Source organism: Dipodomys spectabilis, unplaced genomic scaffold, assembly GCF_019054845.1.
Source record: "Dipodomys spectabilis isolate Male_0828 unplaced genomic scaffold, ASM1905484v1 ptg000371l, whole genome shotgun sequence".
Classification (NCBI taxonomy): domain Eukaryota; kingdom Metazoa; phylum Chordata; class Mammalia; order Rodentia; family Heteromyidae; genus Dipodomys; species Dipodomys spectabilis.
This window is the reverse complement of record NW_024871048.1, coordinates 107172-124344: the sequence shown is the minus strand read 5'-3', so window position 1 is coordinate 124344 and position 17173 is coordinate 107172. Positions and strand designations below refer to the sequence as shown.

Below are 17173 nucleotides of genomic sequence, written 5' to 3'. Positions count from 1 at the left end.
CAGTTCTCTCCGCAGTTCTGTTTTCTTTCTTGAAAGAGCACCAAGGCCGGTGACACTGCCGCTCAGGGCCAGCCTGGGCTCCGTCTCCTGGCCCAACCCATTAGTTGCCTCTCTCAGAAGAGAAGCTCATCTTCCAGGAGACATTGCTGCCTCTTCTCCAGAAGAGGGGAATGTTCCAGAACAGAGCCTCTGGGTTGCAACTGGCCCACGGCCTCTTACAACACGGGACCGGCCGTCCCTGGAGAGGGTCACACCCTCCGACCCTGCGGCCCTCCCTGCGGCCCTCCGTGCTAGGTCATTTCCAACCACTTCCCTTGGTCGCGGCTGCCCACAGTGGGTTGGGGCCTACCCCACTCCCAGGCCCCGCCCCCGGCTCCTCGTGGCTGAGGGAGAGGAAGTGGCAGTTAGATCAGCATATTGTGCAGCCATCGGAGACAGGACGACTAACCCGATTTCTGTCCTTGCAGCCTCTCTGGATGCCCTATTGCTGCGGCAGAGAAATTGGCCAAGGCCCAGGAAAAGCACCAGAGCTGTGAGGTGTCCAAGTCCAACCAGGCCTCGGACCGCGTCCTCAGGTACCCGACGGGAGCGCGCGGGTGTGGGGCCGCCGGGGCCGTGCCCAGGGTGTGTTCCATGGGGCGGACACGCATGCCGGGCCACGGGGGAAGGGGGGCCAGGCCGGAAGCCTGAGTGTCCCCCCACCCCGCGCATGAGCAACGTCTCGGGTCCCTGGAGGACAGCCCGCTCCCGTCCCTGTGGGCCCAGCCCCACGGTTACCGGGGTCTCGGGTCCTCTCGGAACCTGACCCTCCCTAGTGCTCTGAAGGCTGATGAAGGGAGCTAGGGCATGAACACAGTGCCCGAGGTGACGGCGTCTGGATCTGGGGCGGGAGCTTGGTGCCAACCGCAGGACCCTGTTTCTGAGCATGCGAGAGCCAAGTGCGCCTGGCATGCATGTGAGCTTCGTGAGACCATCAAAGCCGTGGTCTCCGTTTACCCTCAGACGCCCAGGGGCACAGGGAAGGGGCGGAACCACTGCATCTGACACGCGAAGAAAGACACTCGGAGTGCAGAGACTGGGAGAGACCCAGGGCAGGGGCTGCACCCCTGTTCTGTCAGGGAGAGGAAGCACAGCTATCTCCTTGAGCTGAGGAGGAAGCCTCACCTCACAGCCTCCATGTGGAATTCACACCCTCCACCATGTGAAACCTTGACAGTCATTAGCCCAGAGCACAGAGCACCACACAGCACACAGCACCACACAGCACACAGCACCACACAGCACACAGCACCACACAGCACCACACAGCACACAGCACACAGCACCACACAGCACACAGCACACAGCACCACACAGCACACAGCACCACACAGCACACAGCACACAGCACACAGCACCACACAGCACACAGCACCACACAGCACACAGCACCACACAGCACACAGCACCACACAGCACCACACAGCACACAGCACCACACAGCACACAGCACCACACAGCACACAGCACCACACAGCACACAGCACACAGCACCACACAGCACACAGCACCACACAGCACACAGCACACAGCACCACACAGCACACAGCACCACACAGCACACAGCACCACACAGCACACAGCACACAGCACCACACAGCACACAGCACACAGCACACAGCACCACACAGCACACAGCACACATCACCACACAGCACACAGCACCACACAGCACACAGCACACAGCACACAGCACCACACAACACACAGCACACAGCACACAGCACCACACAGCACACAGCACCACACAGCACACAGCACCACACAGCACACAGCACCACATACCACACAGCACACAGCACCACACAGCACACAGCACCACACAGCACACAGCACCACACAGCACACAGCACACAGCACCACACAGCACACAGCACACAGCACAGAGCACCACACAGCACACAGCACACATCACCACACAGCACACAGCACCACACAGCACACAGCACACAGCACACAGCACCACACAGCACACAGCACACAGCACACAGCACCACACAGCACACAGCACCACACAGCACACAGCACACAGCACCACACAGCACACAGCACCACACAGCACACAGCACCACATACCACACAGCACACAGCACCACACAGCACACAGCACCACACAGCACACAGCACACAGCACCACACAGCACACAGCACCACACAGCACACAGCACACAGCACACAGCACACAGCACCACACAGCACACAGCACCACACAGCACACAGCACACAGTACCACACAGCACACAGCACCACACAGCACACAGCACACAGCACACAGCACACAGCACCACACAGCACACAGCACACAGCACACAGCACCACACAGCACACAGCACCACACAGCACACAGCACACAGCACCACACAGCACACAGCACCACACAGCACACAGCACACAGCACCACACAGCACATAGCACACAGCACCACACAGCACACAGCACACAGCACACAGCACAGAGCACCACACAGCACAGAGCACCACACAGCACACAGCACCACACAGCACATAGCACACAGCACCACACAGCACACAGCACACAGCACACAGCACAGAGCACCACACAGCACAGAGCACCACACAGCACACAGCACCACACAGCACACAGAACAGAGCACCACAAACTACAGAGCACCACACAGCACACAGCACCACACAGCACACAGCACAGAGCACCACACAGCACACAGCACACAGCACACAGCACACAGCACACAGCACCACACACCACACAGCACACAGCACACAGCACCACACACCACACAGCACACAGCACACAGCACACAGCACACAGCACCACACACCACACACCACACACCACACACCACACACCACACACCACACAGCACACAGCACACAGCACAGAGCTCCAGGGCTGACTCCCCCTCTCCCCACCCACAGTAGTCATGGGCAACATGAGGACCCCTCCTACCCTAAGACACGGACAGCGATGCAGACAGAGCAGCCATGCCAAGGGCATGTTAGAGAACAGGGGAAGGAAATTTGTACCTGAAGGGATTATTAATTTCCCTCTGCCTGCTTTGGTCAGACCCCTAAGGCTAGAAAGCACCCTGTGCCTGCCCTTCCTGAAGCCCCACACAGGGTGTCTTCAGACAGCCGCTGAGGTTGGGCTGCAGTGGCCAGCCAGGTGTGTTGGGATTGTAGGCCACCTCTTCAAACCCAGGCCTTGGTTGTGATACCCGGGCCCGGGGCCCTGGCTGAGGGCTGGGAAGCTGTATTGCTGCAACCAGAAGGCCATGGACTGGCCAGTGTGACGGACCAGCCATCTTCCTACGAGCCTCTGGCTGGCATGAGTGCCAGCTGGGGACAGAGTCTAGAACAGAAAGAAGGCTCAGTCCAGTTGATCTGGACAAGCCAAGAGCCAGCACGGGCCATAGGTACTGTCCACCACCCCAGCCCCAGCCCAGCCCCAGCCTAGCCCCAGCCCCAGCCCCAGCCCAGCCCAGCCCCAGCCTAGCCCCAGCCTAGCCCCAGCCTAGCCCCAGCCAGCCCAGCCCAACCCAGCCCAGCCCAGCCCAGCCCAACCCAGCCCAGCCCACCAGCCCCAGCCTAGCCCCAGCCCAGCCCCAGCCCAGCCCCAGCCCAGCCCACAAGCCCCAGCCCAGCCCAGCCCCAGCCCCAGCCCCAGCCCAGCCCAGCCCCAGCCCCAGCCCAGCCCAGCCCCAGCCAGCCCAGCCCAACCCAGCCCAGCCCAGCCCAGCCCAGCCCAGGCCCAGCCCAGCCCAGGCCCAGCCCAGGCCCAGCCCAGCCCCAGCCAGCCCAGGCCCAGCCCCGGCCCAGCCCAGCCCCAGCCAGCCCAGGCCCAGCCCAGCCCCAGCCAGCCCAGGCCCAGCCCAGCCCAGCCTCAGCCCAGCCCAGGCCCAGCCCAGCCCAGCCCAGCCCAGCCCAGCCCAGCCTCAGCCCAGCCCAGCCTCAGCCCAGCCCAGGCCCAGCCCAGCCCAGCCCAGCCCAGCCCAGCCTCAGCCCAGCCCAGGCCCAGCCCAGCCCCAGCCCAGCCCAGCCTCAGCCCAGCCCAGGCCCAGCCCAGCCCAGCCCAGCCCAGCCCAGCCCAGGCCCAGCCCAGGCCAGCCCAAGCCCAGCCCTGGCCCAGCCCAGCCCTGGCCCAGCCCCAGCCCAGGCCCAGCCCTGGCCCAGCCCAGCCCTAGCCCAGGCCGTGGGAGCTGCCCACTGCCCAGCCTTGCCTCAACCCTCTGGAGATGCATGGCGTTCACTCTAGGGCTCCTGCAAGCCCTCCAACTCCACAGGCCTTGCCCAAGGTGCCCATGTGAGCCCCAGCTGGCCAGGATCTGTCCAGCACTGTATTCCCACATCTCCATATGGACAGGAAGGAACGGGGAAGTAGTCTGTATCTATTGTCATTTAAGTGATTGAAGTGGGTTTGTTTTTAAGTCTTCAGGTAAGTTCTCCATCAGACTTGGAAGCGCTTCCTCTCTCATGGGACTCCAACTCTACCTCCTGCACCCCACACGCAGTCTCCCATGACCCCCCTTCCCCGGGCCTGCCCACCCGCCTCCACCCCTCTTGTTGGATGCTAAGCTTTCCCGGGCTTAGAGATGACAGTTCTGCCACCAGCCCTCCAGCCTGACCCACAGGAGAATGCGCATTGCAGCCCCGAGCTGGGCCCTGGGTCTCTCCCGGAATGCCCTGGAATGCGTTTACCCTCTCCACCTCCTCACCTTGAGGTTCCACAGGGTTTGGTGTCTTTTTTCTAGACTTCTCTCTTGCCCCTAACCTCAATGTGAACTGTGCTGCAGTATCTCCTTCCGATCCTTCTCATCATGACCCAGCTGCACCCAGCCTGGCCTGCCCACCTCAAGTCCCCTGCACTCAACACAGTCTGAGATCTCGCGTGACGTTGTCCTGCAAAGGCTGGCCTGCTGCTCCTGCCAGCCTCCACACGGCCACGCAGAAGGCCCCCAAGCAGACAACCAATTGTCATCGTTCTGTTTCTTCCACAAGAGGAAAATAAGAAAGAGGAGGGAGATCAGAATACACAGGTTGACATTTGGGTATTTTATCACACTGTCCTCTAAACAGCAGAGACAGCCATGGTCCCCCATTGAAAATGCAGTTATCACAATGTTGCAGCTACTCTAAACCAACGTTAATTTCTAAGAAAGAGAAGAAAGAGGTTTATGTATGGATGCATATTAAGTAAGTCACAGTCGTGGCACAATTTGTAATTGTAATAATCAAAGATGGAAAACATTTGAGTAGTGCTGCACTCATTGGTTCTAATGCCCTACAGTTGCTAAGAACTGATGTTAAAGCCAAGCAACTCAAAGGAAAATTAGAGGACAGGCAAAACAAAGTGTAAAATACGTAAAAATCTTACATCTAAGGTGTTTAAGGAAATACAATAATCATATCTAGTTAAATAAATACTAAAACAACCAGGAAAATACACCAAAATCTTAACCATTTTTCATCTCTGAAAGAATTATAGGTGATTGTTCTAAAAGTTTGTATTTCCTAAACATTTTTCAGTGAATCACTTAATGCATTCATAATTATAAAACCCAACGCAGAGGTTTTAACGTTTTTAATCCCTAAAATAAGCCCAGATGCTCTCTCTGTTTGAACATGCATGTGGTTGAGAAAGAGGATTCGTTTGTCAGACAGACAGCCACGCCCAACGGAACATAAACCAGGATGGGAGCAGGCCAGACCCCAGGCACAGGCAGGATGTCCCTTGGATTCCTGCTTGCCCTGTTGACCTTTGCACCTGCCGTGTCCTAATCCGAGGGTGTGCTTGAGGTGCAGGCAGAACTCCTCCCCACTGGTGGAGGAGAGGACCCACTGGGAACATTGTCCCTCCCACAATGACTCACCATGGTCTTCTGTGCTCCTACTGAGACACCTGCCTTTCTTGGGTCTTCGTTTGTTAAACATGTTGTATAAACTCACAAGTGAAGGGATCACCAGGAACCAGTGTCTTGAATTTTCTGTGGTACTTGCACAGCAAAACCTGCACGTAAGCCTTTATGTATTTTGTAATTATATGCCTTAACACCAGGTGTTAAAAGGCTAAGCAGATTATAGATATCCCATGTGTAAACACATGTCTATATCAGCAAAACAGAAGTTGGAGGAAGAACCAAATGTAAAAAGACATTCCAAGTGAGACGTTCAAGAATTCACTCCCAAGCCTGCTATCCACCCAGACGGGAACGCACAAAACAAGACACCAGTGGGCAGATTCCTGAGGTCTTCCTCCCCGCAAGAGTTTACCCCAAAGGCTCAGATGGTACCTGCTAGTCAGTAGCTGAAAAATAAGAACATGTTATAGAAGCACATAGCCAAATGGTTTACCGCGTGTTCGCGTGGTTTCCTCTCAGCCGATCCCCCTGGGAATGCTTCTTTATTTCTTCTTGATTTCCCGGACGTTTTCCTCTCCCCACAAAGACCAAGTCTGTATGTCAGCTTCCCCTCCTCCGCATAGCACAGGACTGCCTCCTGCACAGCGGGCCGCAGAGGAGAAAGAGAAAAGGAGCCAGCGCCCATTGCTTTCCCTCTGGGCCCTTTTACCCCGGTGTTACTTGCAGGTAACACTTTGCAAGCTTTGTCCTTTCCGCGGGAAATGAAGTTGCCGTGTCCTTGCTGTGTGGGAATTCAGACGCAGGAGTCCTGTGTGCACAGCTGTCCGCATGCCCGTGAGAAAACTAGCTCCCTTTTGTTGTCTCCTTCATTTCCAGGCCCATGTGCTTTGTGAAGCAGCTGGAGATTCCTCAGTATGGCTACAGAAACAATGTCCCCACCACCACGCCCCGCTCCAACCTGGCCAAGGAGCTCGAGAAATACTCCAAGACGTCATTTGAATACAACAGCTACGACAACCATACGTACGGCAAGCGGGCCATAGCTCCCAAGGTGCAAACCAGGGACATATCCCCCAGAGGATGCGATGATGGTAGGAGGTGCACACTCTTCTACATGGGAGATGCGTCGCCATGCTGATGTTGTTGTTGTGTGTGCCCATGTCCCGCCCCCAGCACCAGGGGGCGCTCAGCGGGTGGCAGAGGCGCGCTGGGCCAGCCCGAGGCCGCGCGTGGCAGGGCTGGCAAGGCTGTGGTTGGAAGGAGGATGTTTTCCACAGTGACTCCACAGCAGTGTGCCCTGGTTGGCTGTGGAAGTGGAAGGGGAAACCAAGGGCCCTTCTGTGTGAGAGAGTGCCCTTCAGATGGAAGCCCGGACAAGCACCAGGGAGGACCCAGGACAAGTACCAGGGAGGACCCAGGACAAGTACCAAGGAGGACCTAGGACAAGTACCAGGGAAGACCCAGGACAAGCACCAGGGAGGACCCAGGACAAGTACCAGGGAGGACCTAGGACAAGTACCAGTTAGAACCTAGGACAAGTATCAAGGAAGGCCTAGCACAAGTGCCAGAGAAGACCCAGAACAAGTACCAGGGAGGGCTCAGGACAAGTACCAGGGAGGACCCAGGACAAGTACCAGGGAGAGCTCGGGACAAGTACCAGGCAGGACCCAGGACAAGTACCAGGCAGGACCCAGGACAAGTACCAGGGAGAGCTCGGGACAAGTACCAGGCAGGACCCAGGATAAGTACCAGGCAGGACCTAAGACAAGCACCAGGGAGGACCAGTTTGTTCTGCGTCTCATGGATGCTCTCTGTTCTGGGTATGCATTTAAGTTATGTCAGGAGATGGCTTTCTCACATTCCTGTGCCCAGTCTGTGCCTCAGAACAATTGCTCTGGGATAGCTGGAAACTCCCAGGGCAACTTTCTAGAAAGATTCCCAGGTGACCAATAAGCAGCCTCCGCTGGTGCCCTCCACCTGGCCAGAGCCTGCCAAGCCAGGGCCTATGTCCGGGCTCATTCTCTATCTGAAAGACGGGCTGGAGGAAGGCAGCCTCTGTGCACACAGCCCAGCCCTGAGCTCCCAGCCACCTGCTGACCTCCGCACACTGGGGTCACAAATGGCAGCAGCCTGAAGGTCATTTGAAAGTCACCTTGGCGCCCTCCAGCAGAGGGAGGGAGTTAGTTGTGAAAGTTTTAGAATTCCCTTCTGAAAAAGGTATTTTATCAAAATCACAAACCCACAGGAAAACATATGTAAATGGATGTTTATAGCATTCTGAAACCGTTTTTCAATTCAGCAGAAGTTGCTGCACACCTTTCTTAGCTATGTTATGTCTTACAATGATAAGAATGTATATGATGAGTAAAATTCAATAATTCTTTGAAATACCACATCAATTATCCTTGCGCGTCAATCTTTTAAAATTCAGAAACAGATATACGTGGGGGAAAGGAGTGGCTGTGTATAATAGAAATAATTACTTGTGTTTTGTTGTTTGCTTGGTAATAATTAATTGCCAATTTCAGATCTTCTTGCTATAATTGCATTCCTTCCATTGCAAGAGAAGGATCAAAAAGAAATTGCATTTATATAATTGAAGATTCTGTTAGTATAATCTCCAATCCATTGATGTCTTTCAATTAGTTCTTCTACTAGGTGTTCATTTTTAGAAACCTGCGTTGTGGTTACTCTGCATGGCCTGCTGTCCGGGCCTCATCGCCATGGTTGGTCTCTAGGTTTAGCATGAAGAGGGCTTCTGGGCAGAGGACGCCAGAGGAGAGCATGGGGGGCCACACCGATGAGGGCAAGTCTGTCAGTCCTGCTCAGCCCTGCTGTGTGGAAGCTTCCCGATGCCTGAATGGATCTTCTCCATCCCCTCATGGCCAGGGAAATGCCGAGAGCTTCCCAGCAGGGCTTTGTGAAGGTTGATGGTGGTGAGGCCATGTGTAGATTCTCTGCCAACTGCAAAGCAAGAGACATATGATACCATCTATCCCAGCACGCCCTCACCCACACAGCTTCTGCCTGGGAAACTCGGGCTGCACCATGTTTCCCTTGATCCACCAGAAAACAAACACCATTGCTAATGCGCAACTCTACCTCCGCCCGAGATCTCCAAGACCCAGAGCAAAGACGGGCTGCACCTTACCCCAGCCTGCCAAGAAAACACACACACAACTCAAGTCTTACTGCATTCTGCTGGTCTGACAGACTTTAGAGAGACCCAGGAAGGGCAGCAGAGGACAGGACTGAGGGCAGGACTGAGGACAGGACAGGACTGAGGACAGGACTGAGGGCAGGACTGAGGACAGGACAGGACTGAGGGCAGGACTGAGGACAGGACTGAGGACAGGACAGGACTGAAGGCAGGACTGAGGACAGGACAGGACTGAGGACAGGACTGAGGACAGGACTGAGGACAGAACAGGACTGAGGACAGGACTGAGGACAGGACTAAGGGCAGGACTGAGGACAGGACAGGACTAAGGACAGGACTGAGGACAGGACTGAGGGCAGGACTGAGGACAGGACAGAGGACAGGACTGAGGACAGGACAGGACTGAGGACAGGACTGAGGGCAGGACTGAGGGCAGGACTGAGGACAGGACAGGACTGAGGACAGGACTGAGGACAGGACTGAGGACAGGACTGAGGACAGGACAGAACTGAGGACAGGACTGAGGGCAGGACTGAGGACAGGACTGAGGATAGGACTGAGGACAGGACTGAGGACAGGACTGAGGACAGGACTGAGGGCAGGACTGAGGGCAGGACTGAGGACAGGACAGGACTGAGGACAGGACTGAGGACAGGACTGAGGACAGGACTGAGGACAGGACTGAGGGCAGGACTGAGGACAGGACTGAGGACAGGACTGAGGACAGGACTGAGGGCAGGACAGGACTGAGGACAGGACTGAGGACAGGACTGAGGACAGGACAGGACTGAGGACAGGACTGAGGGCAGGACTGAGGACAGGACTGAAGACAGGACTGAGGACAGGACAGGACTGAGGGCAGGACTGAGGGCAGGACTGAGGGCAGGACTGAGGACAGGACTGAGGACAGGACTGAGGATAGGACTGAGGACAGGACTGAGGACAGGACTGAGGTCAGGACTGAGGGCAGGACTGAGGACAGGACAGGACTGAGGACAGGACTGAGGACAGGACTGAGGACAGGACAGGACTGAGGACAGGACTGAGGACAGGACTGAGGGCAGGACTGAGGGCAGGACTGAGGACAGGACAGGACTGAGGACAGGACTGAGGACAGGACAGGACTGAGGGCAGGACTGAGGGCAGGACTGAGGACAGGACAGGACTGAGGACAGGACTGAGGGCAGGACTGAGGGCAGGACTGAGGGCAGGACTGAGGACAGGACTGAGGACAGGACAGGACTAAGGACAGGACTGAGGGCAGGACTGAGGGCAGGACTGAGGACAGGACTGAGGGCAGGACTGAGGGCAGGACTGAGGACAGGACAGGACTAAGGACAGGACTGAGGGCAGGACTGAGGGCAGGACTGAGGACAGGACTGAGGACAGGACAGGACTGAGGACATGACTGAGGACAGGACAGAACTGAGGACAGGACTGAGGGCAGGACTGAGGACAGGACTGAGGATAGGACTGAGGACAGGACTGAGGACAGGACTGAGGACAGGACTGAGGACAGGACTGAGGGCAGGACTGAGGGCAGGACTGAGGACAGGACTGAGGGCAGGACTGAGGACAGGACAGGACTGAGGACAGGACTGAGGACAGGACTGAGGGCTGGACTGAGGACAGGACAGGACTGAGGGCAGGACTGAGGACAGGACTGAGGGCAGGACTGAGGACAGGACAGGACTGAGGGCAGGACTGAGGACAGGACAGGACTGAGGACAGGACAGGACTGAGGACAGGACAGGACTGAGGACAGGACTGAGGGCAGGACTGAGGGCAGGACTGAGGACAGGACTGAGGACAGGACTGAGGGCAGGACTGAGGACAGGACTGAGGACAGGACAGGACTGAGGACAGGACTGAGGGCAGGACTGAGGGCAGGACTAAGGACAGGACTGAGGATAGGACTGAGGACAGGACAGGACTGAGGACAGGACTGAGGACAGGACAGGACTGAGGGCAGGACTGAGGACAGGACTGAGGGCAGGACTGAGGACAGGACAGGACTGAGGACAGGACAGGACTGAGGACAGGACAGGACTGAGGGCAGGACTGAGGACAGGACTGAGGACAGGACTGAGGTCAGGACTGAGGGCAGGACTGAGGACAGGACTGAGGACAGGACTGAGGGCAGGACTGAGGGCAGGACTGAGGGCAGGACAGGACTGAGGACAGGACAGGACTGAGGACAGGACAGGACTGAGGGCAGGACTGAGGACAGGACAGAGGACAGGACTGAGGACAGGACTGAGGACAGGACAGGACTGAGGACAGGACAGGACTGAGGACAGGACTGAGGACAGGACTGAGGGCAGGACTGAGGACAGGACTGAGGACAGGACAGGACTGAGGACAGGACTGAGGACAGGACCCAACTGAGGACGGGACTGACGGCAGGTCAGAGGTCAGGATGAGGACAGGACTGCAGGCCTGGCTGTGGCCCAAGGGAGCGGTCTTTGTTACCGGCACCACTGGTCATGGCAGAACTTCCGATGTCTCCCTCAAGCCTCCCTTCGGTGCAGAAGAAAAGAACCCTCTGCTCCTTGAAGAAACCGAAGGCTGAACCTGCCTCAGAAAACCTCATTCTTAGGGGGACAGGCAGGCCATGGAGACAGAATGGAGGAGAGAAGTGGGCGGCCTGAGCATCATCTCCTAAACCTCCCAGGCTGTAGGATCAAAGCCAGCCTCCTTCCTGATGAGCGAAGGCTCCTCCAGCCGTCTGCCTTTGTAGACATGGCTGAGATTGCAGTGTCTGCCCACATGTCAGTCTGTCAGAAGCCCTCACCTGCACAGAGAGCGTGTATCAAGCCCAGGCCCAGAGCTGCAGGGCCCCTATGCCAGACGGAGGAAGAGGATGCACCCCACCAAGGGGACGGTGGGAGGCTGTCCTGAGACGGATGGACTATGTGGGGGCAGGGGCCTGTGGTCTGCCGGGCTGGGAAGAGAGTGGGGCTCGGCTGTGGGACGGACAGGAAACTGCTTCCCTACCTGCCTCTCTGTGGAGCTCCAGCACCTCTGTGGGAAGCGGACGTGGACAGGCGTGCAGGCAAGAAGGCCACACCCGAGACCCCACCTCCCTCCCCTTGTCCTGTGGTGAACTAAGAATGGCTCATGAGCAGGTGCCAGAGGCTCACACCTATAATCCCAGCAACTCTGGAGGCTGAGATCTAGTGGTCTTGATTTGAGGCCAGCCCAGACAAATCAAAGAGACTCTTATCCCGTTAACCAGCAAAGAGCCAGACATGGGAGTGTGGTAGAGTGGCAACTATGAGAAGAAAAACTGAGCAAGATCACAAGGCCTTGAGCTATGGCCCCAGTCCTGGCACACACACACACAAAATCAAAACAGAATGCTCTTAAGGGTCATGTCTATAATCCTAGGAACTAGCCACTCGGGGGGAGCAGCAATAGGAGGGCCATAGTTCAAAGCCAGTAGGACAAAGTTTACACAACTCTGCTCAAAAGGAAGAGAGGGATGATGGTGCCTGGCTCTAACTCTAGCTGTTCATGAGGCTGATGAGCAAAATGAAATCCCAAGGCTAGCCTTGTACAGAACACAAGATCCTCTCTGAAAAATGAACTGAAAGCAGAATGTGGCTCAGATGGTAGAGCACTTGCAAGGCCCTGAGTTCAAACCCCAGTATTACTGAGGAAAAAAATGGCGTTTATAACGTTAGATAGTTGAAGAAGAAAAGAAAATGTCTTAGGACATGTGGAAACGGTGACAGGCAAACCTCCGTGGCCACCGTTAGTGGCCCGTGGCCCCTCCTGCTCTCCTGAGACCTCGGCCGGACCACGCAGAGCCCAGCAGCCACAGCGACAACCCCACAGCCTCAGGTCCACCAGGCAGAGCTGCTGAACTGGTCTAAACCAGCTCCGCTCATCTGTCCTGGGCTGCCCCACGGGATCTCACAGACACAGACCCAGGAGATGGAAGGTTCCAGACACGAACTCCACCCGCACTCTCCGTCCGCCCTCTCACCCTGCCAGCCACCACCCTGCCTGCATTCAGGTCATCAACCCCAGGGCTTCCTGGCCCCGGGCAGCCCCCTCCCTCCCCAGTGAGCTGCCAGCAGACTCTCCGCAGAGGTTCTCCAACTGACCCCTGCCGCCCTGCAGGCCCCTGCCCTGCCCTCCACAGAGACACGCAATGGAGACACAGGACGGCAGTCTCTGCAGCCCCCAGGGAGCTCCGTGTCCCACCCAGCCCCAGCTCACGCCTCCAGCGGACACCCTGCCGTCCCCGCAGAGTGAGCCCCAGTGGGCGGAGGTCCGGTCCTCGAGCCACATGAGGCATCACCGTGTCCAGGGCCCTGCAGCTGATGGACGGAAATCCAGACCCCACCAGAGCACCCTCTGCCCTGCAGGTCCTAGCCCACGGTGTGCTGCCAGAACGCCAGGCTTCCTGTGTCCCTGGAACCCTGGATTGTGGTGCACCGACAGAGTGAGGACACCAGCGGAGGTGAGGCCCAGACCGCCCAGGGTGACTGCAGCCCCAGCGGACACACCTGGCTTCAGCGGGACCCAGCCCTCGCCTTCCCGCCTGCCCACCCTCTGGATAGCCTTGTCTGCCCCTGCAGGGGTCTCTAGAGCTCAAGGAAACTGATGTGCCAGCACTGTTTGTGGACCTCAGTAGAGAGGCCAACGGAAGGTTCTGGTTGGCAGTTTGGCCCTGGGTTTTCCATCTGCCTGGGCAGCCATACTTAATGCCTAGAAGTGTGGCTGCAGCCTGCCCACGTCTGCCACAGGACACTGCAGTCTGCCCATGCCAGCCACAGGACGCTGCGGCCACGGCGCTGGATGTGCTAACGAGCCAGCTGCTGCCCAGCCCTCAGCACCTGCTGGCCTCTAGCAGAGAAGCAGACCCACTCCCCCAGAGTCCCCCCGCGGGGCACCGCAAGTGCGGCAAATGCTCGTCCGCTCAGGAACAGACACACATGTGTGCCACTGACAGAGCCACGGCTCCGTCAGGCCTGAAGGAGAAGGGTGGCCAGGCACCCAGCTGTCAACTGCACTGCAGCAAGCTCACGTGCCCTCAGCCACGAGCCAGCGTGGGACTCAGAGCACCAACACCAGCTCTACCCGCCACGCGGCATCACAGACAGGAAAGCCAGAGCCGGACTCAGCACACACAATACCAGCTCCACCCACCATGCGCCATCACAGACAGGAAATGTTATTAATGATTTAAAGTCAGATACTTGTTCATCTTAAAAAAATAACAATTCTTTTAGTAGAAAGATAGCTATGAGCAGCCACACCTGTAATTAGAAGGCAGAGACTGAGAGAGCTGGGCTCAAGGCCGGCCTGGTAAAAGTTGGCAATGCTCCAGGTCCATCTATAAAGATGGACTCAGCAATTTACACCTATGCTACTCAGGAGTCTGTAGGTAGGAGGACAATGGGCTGAGGCCAGGTAAGGCAAAAATGGGCTGGAGAGGTGGCTCAAGGGGTAGAGCACCCACCTAGCAGGCAAGATGCTCTGGGCTCAAACCCCAGTACTAACAGATTTTAGGAAGAAAAACCCTCTATATGGTCTTTAACTTTCTAATTCTCATTTTCCGTGTGTGCGTGCAAGCTAGTCTTGAGGCTTGATCTCGGGGACTGGGCACTGAGCTTTATTTTTTCCTCAAGTAGAGTGCACTACCATGGCTCCACTTCTAGCTTTGTGGTAGTTAATTGGAGATGAATCTCACAGACTTTCCTGACCAGCTGGTTTTGAACCATGACCCTCAAATCTCAGCCTCCTGGATAACTCAGCTTACAGGCACAAGCCACCAGTGTCCAGTTATTCTTACTTTTTATATGAGATTTGAAATGATGTAGAATTGTGAGCCTTGCTTCACAGACAGAGATAGGTTGGGTGGCATCACAATGTGGCCACAATGCCCAGGGGACAGCAGCAGCCGCTGCTGTGTCCTGCCGGCCCCCTGCGGTCCAGCACCTCCTTGGAGTTCGGGTCAGAGCCTGGCCATGGGCTGTGCTAGACTCACCCCACTCCATGTTCCATTCTGCCCCCTGCACAGGGCTTTCAGAGCAGCCCCGGCCCCGGGCCTCCTTGACTGCTGGTGCCCAGTGTATGCATGCAAGTGGGTCTCCAGGGCCCAGCTGAGGTGGACTAGCACTGCAGGAGCAAGGCTGTTCACAGGTGGCTCCATGCATTTCGCCACTCCTGAGGGAGCCTGACCTTTCAAGGTCAGGCTAAACAGTGGTCTCTTGCTTCCAAGTTTTGGGCTGGGTATGAAATGGCCAGCTCCCACCTGGGGCTCTGTTGGTCAGGGTGGACTGAGCGTGTAACATGTTGCCAATGGCATCCCTCTCCTTAACATCCTACGAGTGCAGCATTTGGTGGGAATCCCAGCTCAGGTGGCCAGCGGTGACTCCATTCTGGTTTTTCTTTGTATTGCAAGTGAGGGTGTGGGTTTGCTCCCTGGATTGTTCGTTGAGCCTGTGGGGCTGGATGAGTGGTTGGTTAATGTTTGGGTTTGTCCCTCCTCCTGGGAGGAGAGCACTGAGTCGGCCTCCCAGAACAAGCTGCTGGTCGCTGTGCAGAGACCAGCCAAAGCAGGCCCCCAAGAGCCGTGACCAGAGCAGGCCCCCGAGAGCCGTGACCAGAGCAGGCCCGGTGCCACAGCGATCCAGGGCATCTTCCCTCAGAGCTGTCCAGGGGGCTGGATCCAGGGCATCTTCCCTCAGAGCTGTCCAGGGGGCTGGATCCAGGGCATCTTCCCTCAGAGCTGTCCAGGGGCTGTGACCAGGCCGTGTCTTCATGACACCCGGTGTGGTTAGCGCTCGGAGCTGTCCAGGGGCTGTGACCAGGCCATGTCTTCATGACACCCGGTGTGGTTAGCGCTCGGAGCTGTCCAGGGGCTGTGACCAGGCTGTGTCTTCATGACACCCGTATGGTCAGCGCTCGGAGCTGTTCAGGGGCTGTGACCAGGCCGTGTCTCCATGACACCCAGTGTGGTCAGCGCTCGGAGCTGTTCAGGGGCTGTGACCAGGCCGTGTCTTCATGACACCTGGTGTGGTCAGCGTTTGGAGTTGTCCAGGGGACTGTGACCAGGCCATGTCTTTGTAACACTCACCCGGTGTGGTCAGCGTTCGGAGCTGTCCAGGGGCTGTGACCAGGCCGTGTCTTCATGACACCTGGTGTGGTCAGCGTTTGGAGCTGTCCAGGGGCTGTGACCAGGCCGTGTCTTCATGACACCTGGTGTGGTCAGCGTTTGGAGCTGTCCAGGGGCTGTGACCAGGCCGTGTCTTCATGACACCTGGTGTGGTCAGCGTTTGGAGCTGTCCAGGGGCTGTGACCAGGCCGTGTCTTCATGACACCTGGTGTGGTCAGCGTTTGGAGCTGTCCAGGGGCTGTGACCAGGCCGTGTCTTCATGACACCTGGTGTGGTCAGCGTTTGGAGCTGTCCAGGGGCTGTGACCAGGCCGTGTCTTCATGACACCTGGTGTGGTCAGCGTTTGGAGCTGTCCAGGGGCTGTGACCAGGCCGTGTCTTCATGACACCTGGTGTGGTCAGCGTTTGGAGCTGTCCAGGGGCTGTGACCAGGCCGTGTCTTTGTAACACTCACCCGGTGTGGTCAGCGTTCGGAGCTGTCCAGGGGCTGTGACCAGGCCGTGTCTTCATGACACCTGGTGTGGTCAGCGTTTGGAGCTGTCCAGGGGCTGTGACCAGGCCGTGTCTTCATGACACCTGGTGTGGTCAGCGTTTGGAGCTGTCCAGGGGCTGTGACCAGGCCGTGTCTTTGTAACACTCACCCGGTGTGGTCAGCGTTCGGAGCTGTCCAGGGGCTGTGACCAGGCCGTGTCTTCATGACACCTGGTGTGGTCAGCGTTTGGAGCTGTCCAGGGGCTGTGACCAGGCCGTGTCTTCATGACACCTGGTGTGGTCAGCGTTTGGAGCTGTCCAGGGGCTGTGACCAGGCCATGTCTTTGTAACACTCACCCGGTGTGGTCAGCGCTCGGAGCTGTTCAGGGGCTGTGACCAGGCTGTGTCTTTGTGACACTCACCCAGTGCGGTCAGCGCTCCCTGGGGGTCACCTGCAGGCTGCCCTGTGCCCCGGAGGTCCGGGTGGACCCTGACAGCGGGCAGCAGGCAGGGTGAGGCCTGCCTCTGCATGGCCC

General features: G+C 57.3%; 1 protein-coding gene across 5 annotated transcripts in view; it reads left to right on the top strand.

The window, feature by feature from the left end:
• Myt1l (myelin transcription factor 1 like) overlaps positions 1 to 17173 on the top strand; it is a 167006-nt gene that overhangs the window by 60023 nt on the left and 89810 nt on the right. For all 5 annotated transcript variants that reach the window (XM_042666938.1, XM_042666936.1, XM_042666935.1 and 2 more), the window contains 2 exons: positions 468 to 575; positions 6752 to 6966. In XM_042666938.1, the coding sequence (XP_042522872.1) occupies positions 468 to 575; positions 6752 to 6966 (323 nt within the window). The remainder of the gene's footprint in view (positions 1 to 467; positions 576 to 6751; positions 6967 to 17173) is intronic.